At 48.4% G+C, this 12566-nt stretch overlaps 1 protein-coding gene across 1 annotated transcript; it reads left to right on the top strand.

Annotated features, from left to right (window-relative positions):
* Positions 1 to 503: 503 nt before the first annotated feature.
* Positions 504 to 10108, top strand: LOC119444564 (uncharacterized protein DDB_G0271670-like). The gene is made up of 4 exons (XM_049664646.1): positions 504 to 507; positions 3300 to 3646; positions 3859 to 4046; positions 10093 to 10108. The coding sequence occupies exons 1-4, from the start codon at positions 504 to 506 to the stop codon at positions 10106 to 10108; spliced, it is 555 nt and encodes a 184-aa protein (XP_049520603.1).
* Positions 10109 to 12566: the final 2458 nt, after the last annotated feature.

Below are 12566 nucleotides of genomic sequence, written 5' to 3'. Positions count from 1 at the left end.
GAGGGCCCGTGGCGACAATACCCAAGCACAAGCTCATGAAACGAACGCGAACAAAAATCATGCCTTCAAAACAGCGCAACCGCACATGCAAGCAGGAAGACGAAGCAGCGGCAGCACGCGCCTTGCCGCCGAGGCTGGGACCGCATACCGCAGCGCCCTCTACGACGGCGCCGAACCAGCTGCAACCAAGCCGAACATAATCTGGACGCGAGCGAGCGGCGCTTTCGCGCGCCTTGGGGGGAGAGTGTCAGCACCTCTCCTTATTCTTACACCGTGATCTAGTCCGAACAACTCTTCAATATTGCTCATCCCACTGTGACCGCTGCTTCAGATCAATTTAGCAAAATTATTTGACCGAGTGAACGACGCCTTCATTTTCAAACTTTTTGAATATGTTAATGTTGGCTCCGTTGTTTTCAAAGGTGTTCGCATGTGCTACACTAACTGTTCCAGCAGTGTCGTTGCTAACGGTAATGTGTCCGAGCCGGTGTTACGGTGGCTAGATGGGTAGGTGTGCCGACCGGCGCCTCTGGAGCGTAGTTCACCGCTTCTCCGCGTCATGACGCAAAATTGGCGCTGCGGTCAGTAGAACGGTTCCGCAGTGCGCGTCGTCTGCTACAGGGGGCTGGTGGACTGGCGGCGAGCAAAAAAAAAAAAAAAAATAAATAAAAATAAAAATAAAAAATAAAGCCCGTATTGGAATAGTTGTATGTCGTCTGTTCGTGTCAGTTTCAAAGGTGAAGAGCTCCGCATCTCTCGTACTGTTTGTAAGTTCCTAAGCGATGTGGAATGTTCCAGGTCGGAAAAATGACCGGCGAGATTAGCGGCGGCGTTGCTCCACCAATCAAGACCACCAAGGAGACCTACTGCTTCGTTTACTTTCTCGCCAAGGGCAATAACATGGCGCGCGAAAGCAACAGGGAGAAGAAGAATCACCTGAAGTGGAGGCGTGTCCTGTGAATAATGTTAAGATGTGGTGGACCAACGTTGCGGCCTTGCTGGCGCTAGGCTATTTATGTTGGTGCGTTTGCTGACTCAAGTTACGAGAGCGTTTCTTGTATTTTAAATATATTCACGAATTTAGCCCAAGACGTATTACTCTATTTTATTACAATGAAACAATGAACCATATGCACTTACCAACGCAATTCTTCTCGCACCAATTTAGATAGCGTAACTGACGCAGCAATAAAACAATAGCTGGATTTCTCGAAATTGAAACATTAGAACTCGCTAAATATCATGTAAACACGGTTCCACATACCGTATAAAGCCATTGCAGTATTGTTTTATGCATGGAAAAATTCATTTACGTCTTTAATGCAATGGGCTGGAGCGCCGCGTTTATATCAATAAATGTGACCGATTGCCAAGCTAGAAAATTTACTTCAGCATTTCGTTTTTTCTGACTAGACGACAACAACAAGTTCCTCATTCTGGCTTGGCCTACACTGCTCAGAACCGTATTATAACGCGAACTTCAAAGATACAATCAGAGGCAAGCGATACTATCAGACACGCAGCTCATCTACACAGCGCAGCCGCCGTTGCGCGCCGCTGAACCGTAGCCGCCGTTGCGCGCCGCTGAACCGTTCTACTGTCCGCAGCGCCAATTTTGCGTCATGATGCGGAGAAGTGGTGAACTACGCTCGGTCGGCACACCTACCCATCTAGCCACCGTACCGGTGTCTATTCTTTCCTCTGTAAAACAGGTTTCCTCCGTAAACAGGGCGTATAAGCATTCTAAAGCGCAGTGACATTGGGCTATCGCTTCGATGCGCCCCTGCAGGCAAAAACCAGCTTATATTTCTACCACGTGGTAGATTTATATATCTACCACGCAGTTTTCATAACAAGGCCGCGGAACTTATTCAACAATAAATTCAGCGGCTTTAATTGTTATGAAAACTGCGAGTTTGGAACATTTTTGCCATTTCAAGAGCTGCTTCTGCAACCAGGTGGAAGTTGAGCGATTGAAGTTTACAAATCCCCGGCAATGTACCAATCGATGCAATAGTTTTATCCCAAATCGCTTTCTATTGGCCAAAAAGGTCTCCAAAGATTGAACGTTTCAATAGACTCCCATGCTTCAAACTTCGCCCTCAATTTGGAACAGGGTTTTCGGCCGTACTTAATGGTACTGCTTGCATGAAATGCCAGGCTAGGCGCGTAGAGCCTATTTGCCTGGGAAAATTAAAAAAATACGGCTTCTATGACTAGTTATTCGCGAAAAACGACGCTCCTCCATAGAAAACCATCGCCTCCGCGATTTGCGCGTGCAGATCTCGGAGGCCATTAAAAACGCGCATGTTTGCAGAGGCAGCCGCTAGAGACGCTGTTAAGCGATGTGCCGAGAAACAGAGACGGGTAATTGGATGCAATGAATGGAAACAAAAAACCACTATGAAGATTTAGAAGAATGAGAAGAAAGAAATTGAATGAGAAAATCTGTACGATAACACAGATGGCAGTGCCTTGCTATTTGAGGCTCGAGCCGGTTGCCTAAGGGCAAAAACGTATCGGAACAAATATTCGGAACCAGATGAGGCATGTGTACGCTGCTGCGAAAATCCGTAGACCACTCGACACATCCTAATGGAATGCAAAGGGATTCACCCAGCGAGAACCGTAGGCAATGTACACCTTCCGGAAGCGCTTGGGTTTAAAGTAGACGGAAGCGTCAACCGGTCAGCAGTCGAGATAAGCGAGAGACGTCTAGAGTACTGGTGGAAAAAAGCAGCGAAGAAATTGATACGACCGGATCTCTTACAGTCATAGGTAGCGGTAGAAGGTAGATTTTGAAGGAAAAAAAAAAGATCAAGCAGACGTATTAAAAATGCTAGATAAAGACATGCATAACATACCTGAATAAATCAAGCAGGCCAGGTAACTATTTGTCACCGCCCTGTTTCAAAAGGGATGCCATTAAATCATCATCATCATCATCATCATCATCATCATCATCATCATCATCATCATCATCAGCAGCAGCAGCAGCAGCAGCAGCAGCAGCAGCAGCAGCAGCAGCAGCAGCAGCAGCAGCAGCAGCAGCAGCAGCAGCAGCAGCAGCAGCAGCAGCAGCAGCAGCAGCAGCAGCAGCAGCAGCAGCAGCAGCAGCAGCAGCAGCAGCAGCAGCAGCAGCAGCAGCAGCAGCAGCAGCAGCAGCAGCAGCAGCAGCAGCAGCAGCAGCAGCAGCAGCAGCAGCAGCAGCAGCAGCAGCAGCAGCAGCAGCAGCAGCAGCAGCAGCAGCAGCAGCAGCAGCAGCAGCAGCAGCAGCAGCAGCAGCAGCAGCAGCAGCAGCAGCAGCAGCAGCAGCAGCAGCAGCAGCAGCAGCAGCAGCAGCAGCAGCAGCAGCAGCAGCAGCAGCAGCAGCAGCAGCAGCAGAGCAGCAGCAGCAGCAGCAGCAGCAGCAGCAGCAGCAGCAGCAGCAGCAGCAGCAGCAGCAGCAGCAGCAGCAGCAGCAGCAGCAGCAGCAGCAGCAGCAGCAGCAGCAGCAGCAGCAGCAGCAGCAAGCAGCAGCAGCAGCAGCAGCAGCAGCAGCAGCAGCAGCAGCAGCAGCAGCAGCAGCAGCAGCAGCAGCAGCAGCAGCAGCAGCAGCAGCAGCAGCAGCAGCAGCAGCAGCAGCAGCAGCAGCAGCAGCAGCAGCAGCAGCAGCAGCAGCAGCAGCAGCAGCAGCAGCAGCAGCAGCAGCAGCAGCAGCAGCAGCAGCAGCAGCAGCAGCAGCAGCAGCAGCAGCAGCAGCAGCAGCAGCAGCAGCAGCAGCAGCAGCAGCAGCAGCAGCAGCAGCAGCAGCAGCAGCAGCAGCAGCAGCAGCAGCAGCAGCAGCAGCAGCAGCAGCAGCAGCAGCAGCAGCAGCAGCAGCAGCAGCAGCAGCAGCAGCAGCAGCAGCAGCAGCAGCAGCAGCAGCAGCAGCAGCAGCAGCAGCAGCAGCAGCAGCAGCAGCAGCAGCAGCAGCAGCAGCAGCAGCAGCAGCAGCAGCAGCAGCAGCAGCAGCAGCAGCAGCAGCAGCAGCAGCAGCAGCAGCATTTATCCATCCTAATGAGAAAGTTTGATGCTGGAATTCTGTTTTTTTTTGTCTTCTTTTTAAAGATAGGTAGGACATTAGCCAAAATAATAACAAGGGCTTGGTGGCACAACACACCGCCCCGTTTCAAAGAGGACGCTCATTGCATCCATCCATCCTAATTTCTCGTAATGTTATTTCTTCTAATGATCTTATAATCCCTTGTACACACTACATGCTTTATTCGAAGCATACAACTATTTTGACTGCCGCTAAACACTTGGATTCACTAATTGCAACATTAACGATTATATAAAAAAAGTTACGGACTGGTGACATACGAACAGGCTCGCTATCAATGCTAATGGATATCTGATTATCTTATCCAATTTTGTGATCTCACCTGCTCACTGAGTTATTCCAGGCTTTCCCTCTGTTTCTTTATGTAACACTGTTTTAGCTGATGAATGCGCTAGTTAGTGCTGGTACTCATTTATGCTAGTTGCTAGTGGCATTTCCTTGGGGTTGACCTCGACAAACATTTGAAATTCAGTATACTGATATGAGCCTTGTCTACACAAAAAGCTGCATAGGTTATCAAGATTTTGTTCATAGATAGTTGGTCCTTCTTTCAATTTTAAAACCCACCCGTCACTCTATTGTGTCTTCCTTCATAGTTAATGAGGCAATGTTATCTATTTCATTTCATTATGGGGCAACACCAAAGTTACTCGTTGATGTTGCCCCTTATGCAACACACTCCGAATCAAGTGATACGTATTGTAACCTTACCTTTGGCGGTTGTATATGTGTAATGCATCTTCGTTACGTTTTGACGCATTACTTGTTGTCTGCTAGCTTAGCGGATATTTTCTCAGTATTTTGATGTTTAAGTACATGTATTAAAGGTTTCTATTTCCCTTTCTAGATCCTTGTCAGTTTCCTCGTGTTTTGTCGACATGCTTTGCGACAAAACCTAAGCCCAGAGCTAATTACTGCAAGTTTACTGCTAATTTATCGCCTGTTTCGTTATAGAAATAATTGTCTGCAGGTATTAAGGAAGGTTCGATTGAATAATTTAAAATTAATTCGCGTTTATATTTGTTGAATAGATAGTTCCCTTATTTAAAATTGTGTTTGTTTCTGTTGCTGTATTTTTTCTTTCTTTATTTGTTCTGATTGCCAACGGTTGCAAACAATGGAGGAGGTCAAGATAATAGCTGCACTAGAGGAACCTTAAGGTGCCCTTAGTCTCCGCGTCACATGGCGGCAGTGAGTCGCGCAATCGTCACAGATGATAAAACATGTTCTCATAAAGAAGAAAACCGAATAACATTAATTTTTCAGTGCAAGGGAATGTTTAATGGAACAACAGATAAGTATAACAATGACAAGCGAAAATGAAGGAAACATTACGCACCTATACATTACGAACAGTTAACATTACATACATATAAACAAAGGTGAGAAAACAAAAACAAGTACTTTGTTCATATCGAGATGATCTCATATGTGAAAACGAGCAATAAATGGGGCTAGTTGGCAGAGACGTTCATGATTGTGTTGCACTTAGTGTTACACTGACGGAAGGAGTAATAAAGAAAGAACATAAAGGAACAAAAAGTGGACAACCGTAGTGCTGATATGCCCACTTTTTGTTGATTTATGGTCGTTCTTTAGTCCTTCCGTCAATGTAATACTCAGCGCAACACAATCACGAAGTGAAAAGATTTGAGTGCGTATTAAGATAAGGATATCAATGCCGGTGTCATGAAATGAGTTGAGCAGTCTGGGTAATTTCTTTTTTTCATTTAGGAGCCATAATTGGTTCTTGAATGTGGTACATAGTCAAATATTCCCGATAACTATAGTTAGCTGTATTTCTTTTTGCAGACCGGCGATTTCATTAACTGTGCTGTTTTCAGAGTTTAGGTTTGAGTGTCATATACTACGTAGGGAGTGGTTATATAGGGAGTATATTGCGGGTATGTTGCAGTGCATGAAGAGATGTTTATTGTGTTTAGAGTACGGCACGTTTGCTATGATACGTATTATATATTTCTCTAATAGGTGTATTTACCTCTATTTATTCTATTTAGTGCAGTTTGTTTTGAGTTGTGTGATGTTAGCTCTTTCCGAATGACCTGACGGTGTTCAATGTGTAGTAATTATTTGTCGACGTGAAACGTCTTTAAAATCGGTCAGAGGAAGTTGCTTGCTAGAGCGGCATGTAACGAAAACATCTTACAGCTTTATCGCTAACATACATGCAACTCTGCTTCTCACGTGAATTACTTTGGTGTCATTGTATAGAGAAAAGAAGCCATTACTCGATCATGCATGTGTCGTGTGCATAGATGACGGCATTGTTGCGCCACGCCTGACGCAATCGGACCTAAATTTGGCCTCGTGCGCGGCGATCAGAGAGGCATAACTCGGCAGTACGTTTGTCCACCCGAGCGGGACTGGTCGCGTCTGCGAGAGCTCACTCATTCATAGTAAAGATAATCCATCAAACCCAACCGAGTGCCACTAGGGCTTGAAATACCTACAGATGTGCATTTCCTGGGGGGGGGGGGGGGGGTAGGAATTTTACACTTGTTCGTTTCAGACGTTCCTAGTTCAACATACAAGGCCCAGGAATAACGTGAAAAGACTCGAGCAGCAAGACGGAGAGATCTTCATTCGCGCCCACCACCTTTGGTCATAGCGGGCTCACTATGAATAAGGAGCGAGCACATTTGCAGGATTACGCTGTAGGTCCCCCGCTAGCTATATCACAAGTTAAACGCGTAAGCTTTCTAATCCGTGAATACACACCATATTTGATTTACTTCGGTATCGTTGTGTAGATGAAAGAAGCCATTGCACGGTAATGCATGTGCCGCATGCGCAGATCGCGTAGCATTTAGCGTTCGTCCCGTTGTCCGTAGCATTTTCGCACACCTATATGACAGCGCAGCGCCTAGATTGCGGTGCTTCGCGGATGTGATACAGAAACTCGCTCGATGGGAGCCTGGGAATGCCGCGGCGCCATAGCTGCATAGCACGGTTCGCGCCGGTTGCGCCGGTTGTGCTGTAACCCGCCACACCAAGGACGCTCGTCTCACCCCCTGGAAGTCATCGCGGACCGCGTGTCTGTCTGCCTCCCGAGCGCTCGCAGTGCAATAATGAGGGGCGCCACCGCTGGAAACGTCGTCCCAACTGCGCCCCGCGAAGACAATGGGTTATCGCTCGCACCCGCAAAACTGCAGGGCGCGGATGTGGGAACAACCGGCGGAGGGGCGACGCGTGGAAGCCGGGCATTACCGGGGCCTATTACGCGGAAAAGAAAAAGGTGGCACTACGCGCATTCCTGCTGCCTTCAACTTCGAGCAGAGCGCGTATACGCCTCGTAGCGAATACGCGCACTCGAGTTTTCAAGAACGTCGTTGCGTGTTGTTCGCGAATGCACCCGATTGCGTGTGGCTGGCTCTGCCCTTCACTTTCGTTCTCCGAGTTGTAGTCGCTGGTCAGACAGTGGCGTGCGGCCATTCACGCCTGCCGGGCCTTGTTCCTTTGTTCACGCGCGTGCGATCCTGTTTCTGCGCAGATGGGCGTGTAGGGGGTCGCTCCGCGCGCCATGGCGGCGGGCGTGGGACAGCGGCTACAGCACTCCTGACAAGTGTCCCGCGCCGCCCGCCCGCCCTGGGTCCGCGCGCGCGCGTCAAGGCACGGTCTTTTGCGAGATCGCGGCGCGACGTACTGCGCGTTTACGTATGTGCGTGCTCGACAATTTCACGCGGAATAAGCGCGCGGAGCGTTGCCTCCGTCTGAGTATACGCGCTGCTACGCGCGCATACGGAAGCTGTAACGTGCATTCGACTTGCGCGCGGAGGCGGTTCCCGCCTTTTTGTACTGTGACCGAGATACAGTGCCGGCGGCCGCAATGTGGGGTGTTTCTGCGAACAGGCTGCACCGCGGTGTTATACTGCGGAGATTTGGCCGAACGGCTGTGTCTGCCCGTCGAATGACCACTATGTAGGGTTTTGTCGCTGGAAAGTTTGAATCGCCGCGCAAAGCATCCCCCTATATGCGCTGTTCCACGACGAAATTCGGGAAAGCTGGTTACGAAATGCCAACGACTGCTTTATTATGCCATTTGAGGAGTTTTAGCGTATACTACTGAGTACGCCAGGCTGCGAACTGCGCATGCCCGTTGCTGCAAGAACTACCACAGAAGTTGCTAAACTGTACAGAAGCGGTCTCAGCGTTCAAGGAGCGTACTATCATGCTCTGTATGAGCTACAACGTGAAAGCGCTTGTCAAATCGGTAGCGCGTTGTAGCTCGTATACTGAGCGCCATAGTACGAGTGGGCGCGTTGGATGGTGTATCGCTGTCAACCAGACGAGCGCGCGATAACACGTCGATGGTGAAACTGACGCTGACGAAGCACTGCAACGGCGTTTGCAATGTGGGCTTGTAGCAAGTCTGGCATCGCAAGGTGCCCTAGTTGCGCCAAGCATTAACACTGGTAACGCGGACGCGAGACAGAACTAAACCCACAGAGCGCTAACTTTCATCAGTAGTTGCTGATTTATTGCTGGGAATTAGCGCTGTGTGTGTTTATCTCGCGTCCGTGTTTCTGCTGGGCGCAACTATACAGGACACCTTACGAATAACACACACGCACACACACACACACACACACACACACGCACGCACGCACGCACGCGCACGCGCACGCGCACGCACACACACACACACACACACACACACACACACACACACACACACACACACACACACACACACACACACACAAGCCCGAACGCGCGCACAAACATATCCTGACGCTAAATTCCTGTCAGGTGTTTATGCATCTGGTGGCTTCATGTGATTATAGATAAAGAAAAGTCCGGCCCCTCGGTTCTATTATTCTAGCTATTGCGCTTTTCCGGGATGCAATAACGAAACGTTCCTATCTGTGAAATAGCTTGCGTATACTAGAGTAATTGAAAAGCTATTTGACTGCAGCCTTATGTGGGTGCAAAAGTACGTAGACAACCACGCATAATATGCTTGTTTCTTGCTCTCGTCCTTTTGAAAGAAGTCACAAAAGTACGTGCAGTACGTTAAAAAAAAGAGAAAAAGAAATACAATTCGCGAACTTTGAGATACGTAGCGCACGCGCTTTTATTCGCTGTGGTACATCTTTCTTTTTCCACTCCTAGCTTCGGGACTTCAGCTCGATATCGTTTTCGTAAATTCAAGTTTCGTCATCGGTGATGACCCTTAGCGAAAATTCATCGCTGTCGTCATAAGTTTTCCAATCAATGCAACGTTCTTGTCATCGCAACTTTTGCTCAGGAGTCAGCACCTTCGGCACCATCTTGGGGCAAACCTGTTTCATTTCAAAATTCGCAGGTAGAATCTGGTGAAGGGACGACGTTTCCAAAACAAAATGCTTCTGGCATCATTTTAACAGTCATTCAGCGGTCACTTCGCACAAGAGAACGCACACTATTAATGTTTGCAGCTTCGCAGAAGATTGAGCGGTGTCCTGATCTTGCATCGTCTTTGGGATCGTCATAGCTTTCACGAAACAAAAACGCTGAACCCACTTGAACACAGTATTTCGATCCTTTAGGACATGCTCCTCATATGCTTTTGCAACATTTGCTTAATTTATGCGCTGTTCCTGCCCAATTTCAAAAGAAATTTGATTTTGATATTTACTCCCATATTTTCGTCGATCTTCATTTCGACAAACACTAAATATGGGTTGGACAAAAAGTGCGCGGCATAAAATTTTTCCCTTGTCGTACAGCAGACTGGCATGCACTAGAGATCAACTGGGTGTGCTATTCTTGACATTGAGAAGTTCCGCCTTATTGTCAAATTCGCCATTTTGTCAGTTCTGATTGGCCCAGAGAGCTGCTACGACGTTTTTGATTGGCTCAAAGTGCCGCCATTACATAATTTGACAACATGCCGTGTTTCAACGCTGTCCAAAATTGTATCTTTTCTGGTGGAGAGAGAGAGAGAGAAGAGAGAGAGAGAGCCGTGCCGGTACGCCCATCCCCACCTTTTCGCTGTCTCACTGCAGGAACTTTTGGGACTGACCTCGTATGTGCGAGAAGCTACACTTGCAACGAAACGAATGGCCATAACCTCAACGCAGTCGAGTGGAGGAGAAAAACTGAAACATTCTGCGCCGGCTTTCCTTAGCCCCCTAAAAATTGGGGGCATTGCTTTCACTGTGCCGCTCCGGTCGCTGAGTTTGCGAGGCTACAAACACTCAAGGACAACGACGCGTCGCTTTGTTTGCCGCGACGCGTCCTCGTGACGCGTTTTTATTACGCCGAGGTTTCACTCGCGAGCAGGTGCCGCTGTCGCTTTCCAGGCGTCGCGGATTCAAGCATCTGGGCTGCTTGTGTCGCGTGCCACAGTCGTCACCGCCGACCTCCGAGACCTCGGGGAAGCACGACTGGCGCGCGCCATTCTCGCTTATACTGGGTGTGCAAGCAGCGAGCCGACTTTCCTAAAGCGTGCCCTTCGCCGCGAGAGAAACACGAGCGGCTGCGTTTCTCAGTCTGGCGCATTGCCGTGTTCAGGGATCCTTGGTTTCTGTGTGGACGCTGGTCAAAACGGTCTTGTTCAATCCGGAGGCCTGGAAGCGCACCCCGACAGTATGACAGATGACTTTAAGCGTCATCTCCTTAAGGAGCCCTAAGTCATATTTAATCACTCTCTCTCTCTCTCTCTCTTTCTCAGCGTCAGAATTTTTAAACCGAAGCTTTATTTGCCCCTTCCCCCAAGTTGCCGGTGCTGCTGACTTGCCAAGTAAGCAAGTTGGATCAATGGATATATGGTACCCGAATAGACTTGGGCCACTCGGTACGTACCACTCAGCGTGCGTGCCCGTTCTTGGCCAACACATCAGAATGGATATATACCACTGCTGCACAAGAGGTCCACAAAATTCTTGGAGATTCCACAAGAAGCCTGTACCCCGTGTACCCCACATCAACGTTCTTCCCTTGACAAGGAACAGACATCGTCTTCGCGCCGGTGACGAAGACAGCTACAGGCTAGAAGACTTTGCTTGTGTCATCTGCTACAACTGCTACTTCGCTAGCTCAAACAAGCCTACACGTCATTCAGATTCCAACAGTGCGTTGAAGCTGTCCATTTTTTCCCCACTTCTGAAACATCTGGTGCATTTGCAGGAAGGGGTTGCTGCCGTCGGCTGTTCGCCTCGAAAAACCACACTGTCTGTCGGTCTATGGACGGAAAAGCCGGGCACTGGCGAACGTCGTTACTATATATGTTTGTTTGTTTTCGTTTCTGCGTGGCCCGAGCCTCGACATAGTGGAAACACAAGATCAATACTAGCCGCACGTAACCCAAGTCCTGCAATGTAGCCTTTGGTGACAAGCTTCCCCCTCCAAGACGTGCACAAGGATGATGAGTGATAGCATCGAACGCTGAGGGCTATTTGATTTCATAACCAACCTAGGTCAACGCAGAAGCGGAGGCTGGCGAGTGCTGCAGAAACTAGGAAACTAGTCAAACGTAGTGCGCGATGTAGTAGGCGACACTCCTACACTGCGCTACTAGCGCGGTCACAGCGTTTGCAGCTTGTTTGGATGGCCTTACGCATATCGCTTAAAGCACTGTCGGCGCTACCTGAAGCAGAGATCTTTGTTGTTGCAGTTTTGTCATGACGCATCCACGTCAGGTTGTTGTGACACTTCGCTATGGCAGGTGCCTCTGTGCGGCCTGAAATTAAAAACTAAGAACTGCAAGGTTTACCTAGCAAGCGCGTGACCCCAGACAAGGCAAAGCGTCCCGTGGATGTCCCGGAAAGACCCGAACGTTCTAGCCTTTTATGGGCCGTACACAGCACCATGAACGTTATACAACAAGCACTATGAACGCACTATGAACGTACACAGCACTATGAACGTTAAACACAACATCTACTGCTAGACTTATCGCGAACGTAATATCCGAGCAACAACGTTGCTTCCAGGTGTGTTTATTTGGGAGCTTCATGCTTGTCCGCATGAAGTTGAGTGTAACCAAAAACGAAATCCAAATGGCACACTGCAAAAAAAAGGTTATTGGCATGCTGTTTTCTTTTCAATATTATTATTATTATTATTATTATTATTATTATTATTATTATTATTATTATTATTATTATTATTATTATTATTATTATTACGTTATTAGTATTGGTCGTGGTGTCCAAAGCGCACCTTCCACAGACGGTTCTGTCGAAGTAACAAAAGCAGATCTCGAAGGCTATGCTATTGTAAGTGCATAGGTGGTGCTGCACCTGAGGTAGTTCGTTTGATACCGAACTGCTTTTTACAGGGTAGCAAGAAAGAAAGACCCAAAATTTCTGACATTTCAGAGCACGTGAAAGCGCACAAATGTACAACACAGATACCTACAACATAGGTTCTCATATCCTAGCTACGCAATGCATATATTTACGCAATTTGTAAATAATGGCCTGCCCTCTAATTACAGTGTCAAACAGTAGTGCCCAGGAACACGCCTTGACATCAT

This window comes from Dermacentor silvarum, chromosome 3 (genome assembly GCF_013339745.2).
Source record: "Dermacentor silvarum isolate Dsil-2018 chromosome 3, BIME_Dsil_1.4, whole genome shotgun sequence".
Taxonomy (NCBI): Eukaryota; Metazoa; Arthropoda; class Arachnida; order Ixodida; family Ixodidae; genus Dermacentor; species Dermacentor silvarum.
The sequence above is the reverse complement of the archived record's forward strand: the minus strand, read 5'-3'. Positions and strand labels throughout refer to the sequence as shown.

Coding starts and splice junctions, on each gene's coding strand:
- LOC119444564 (XM_049664646.1), top strand. Junction 3,647..3,858: donor GCAGCAGCAGCAGCAGCAGC/AGCAGCAGCAGC, acceptor CAGCAGCAGCAG/CAGCAGCAGCAGCAGCAGCA.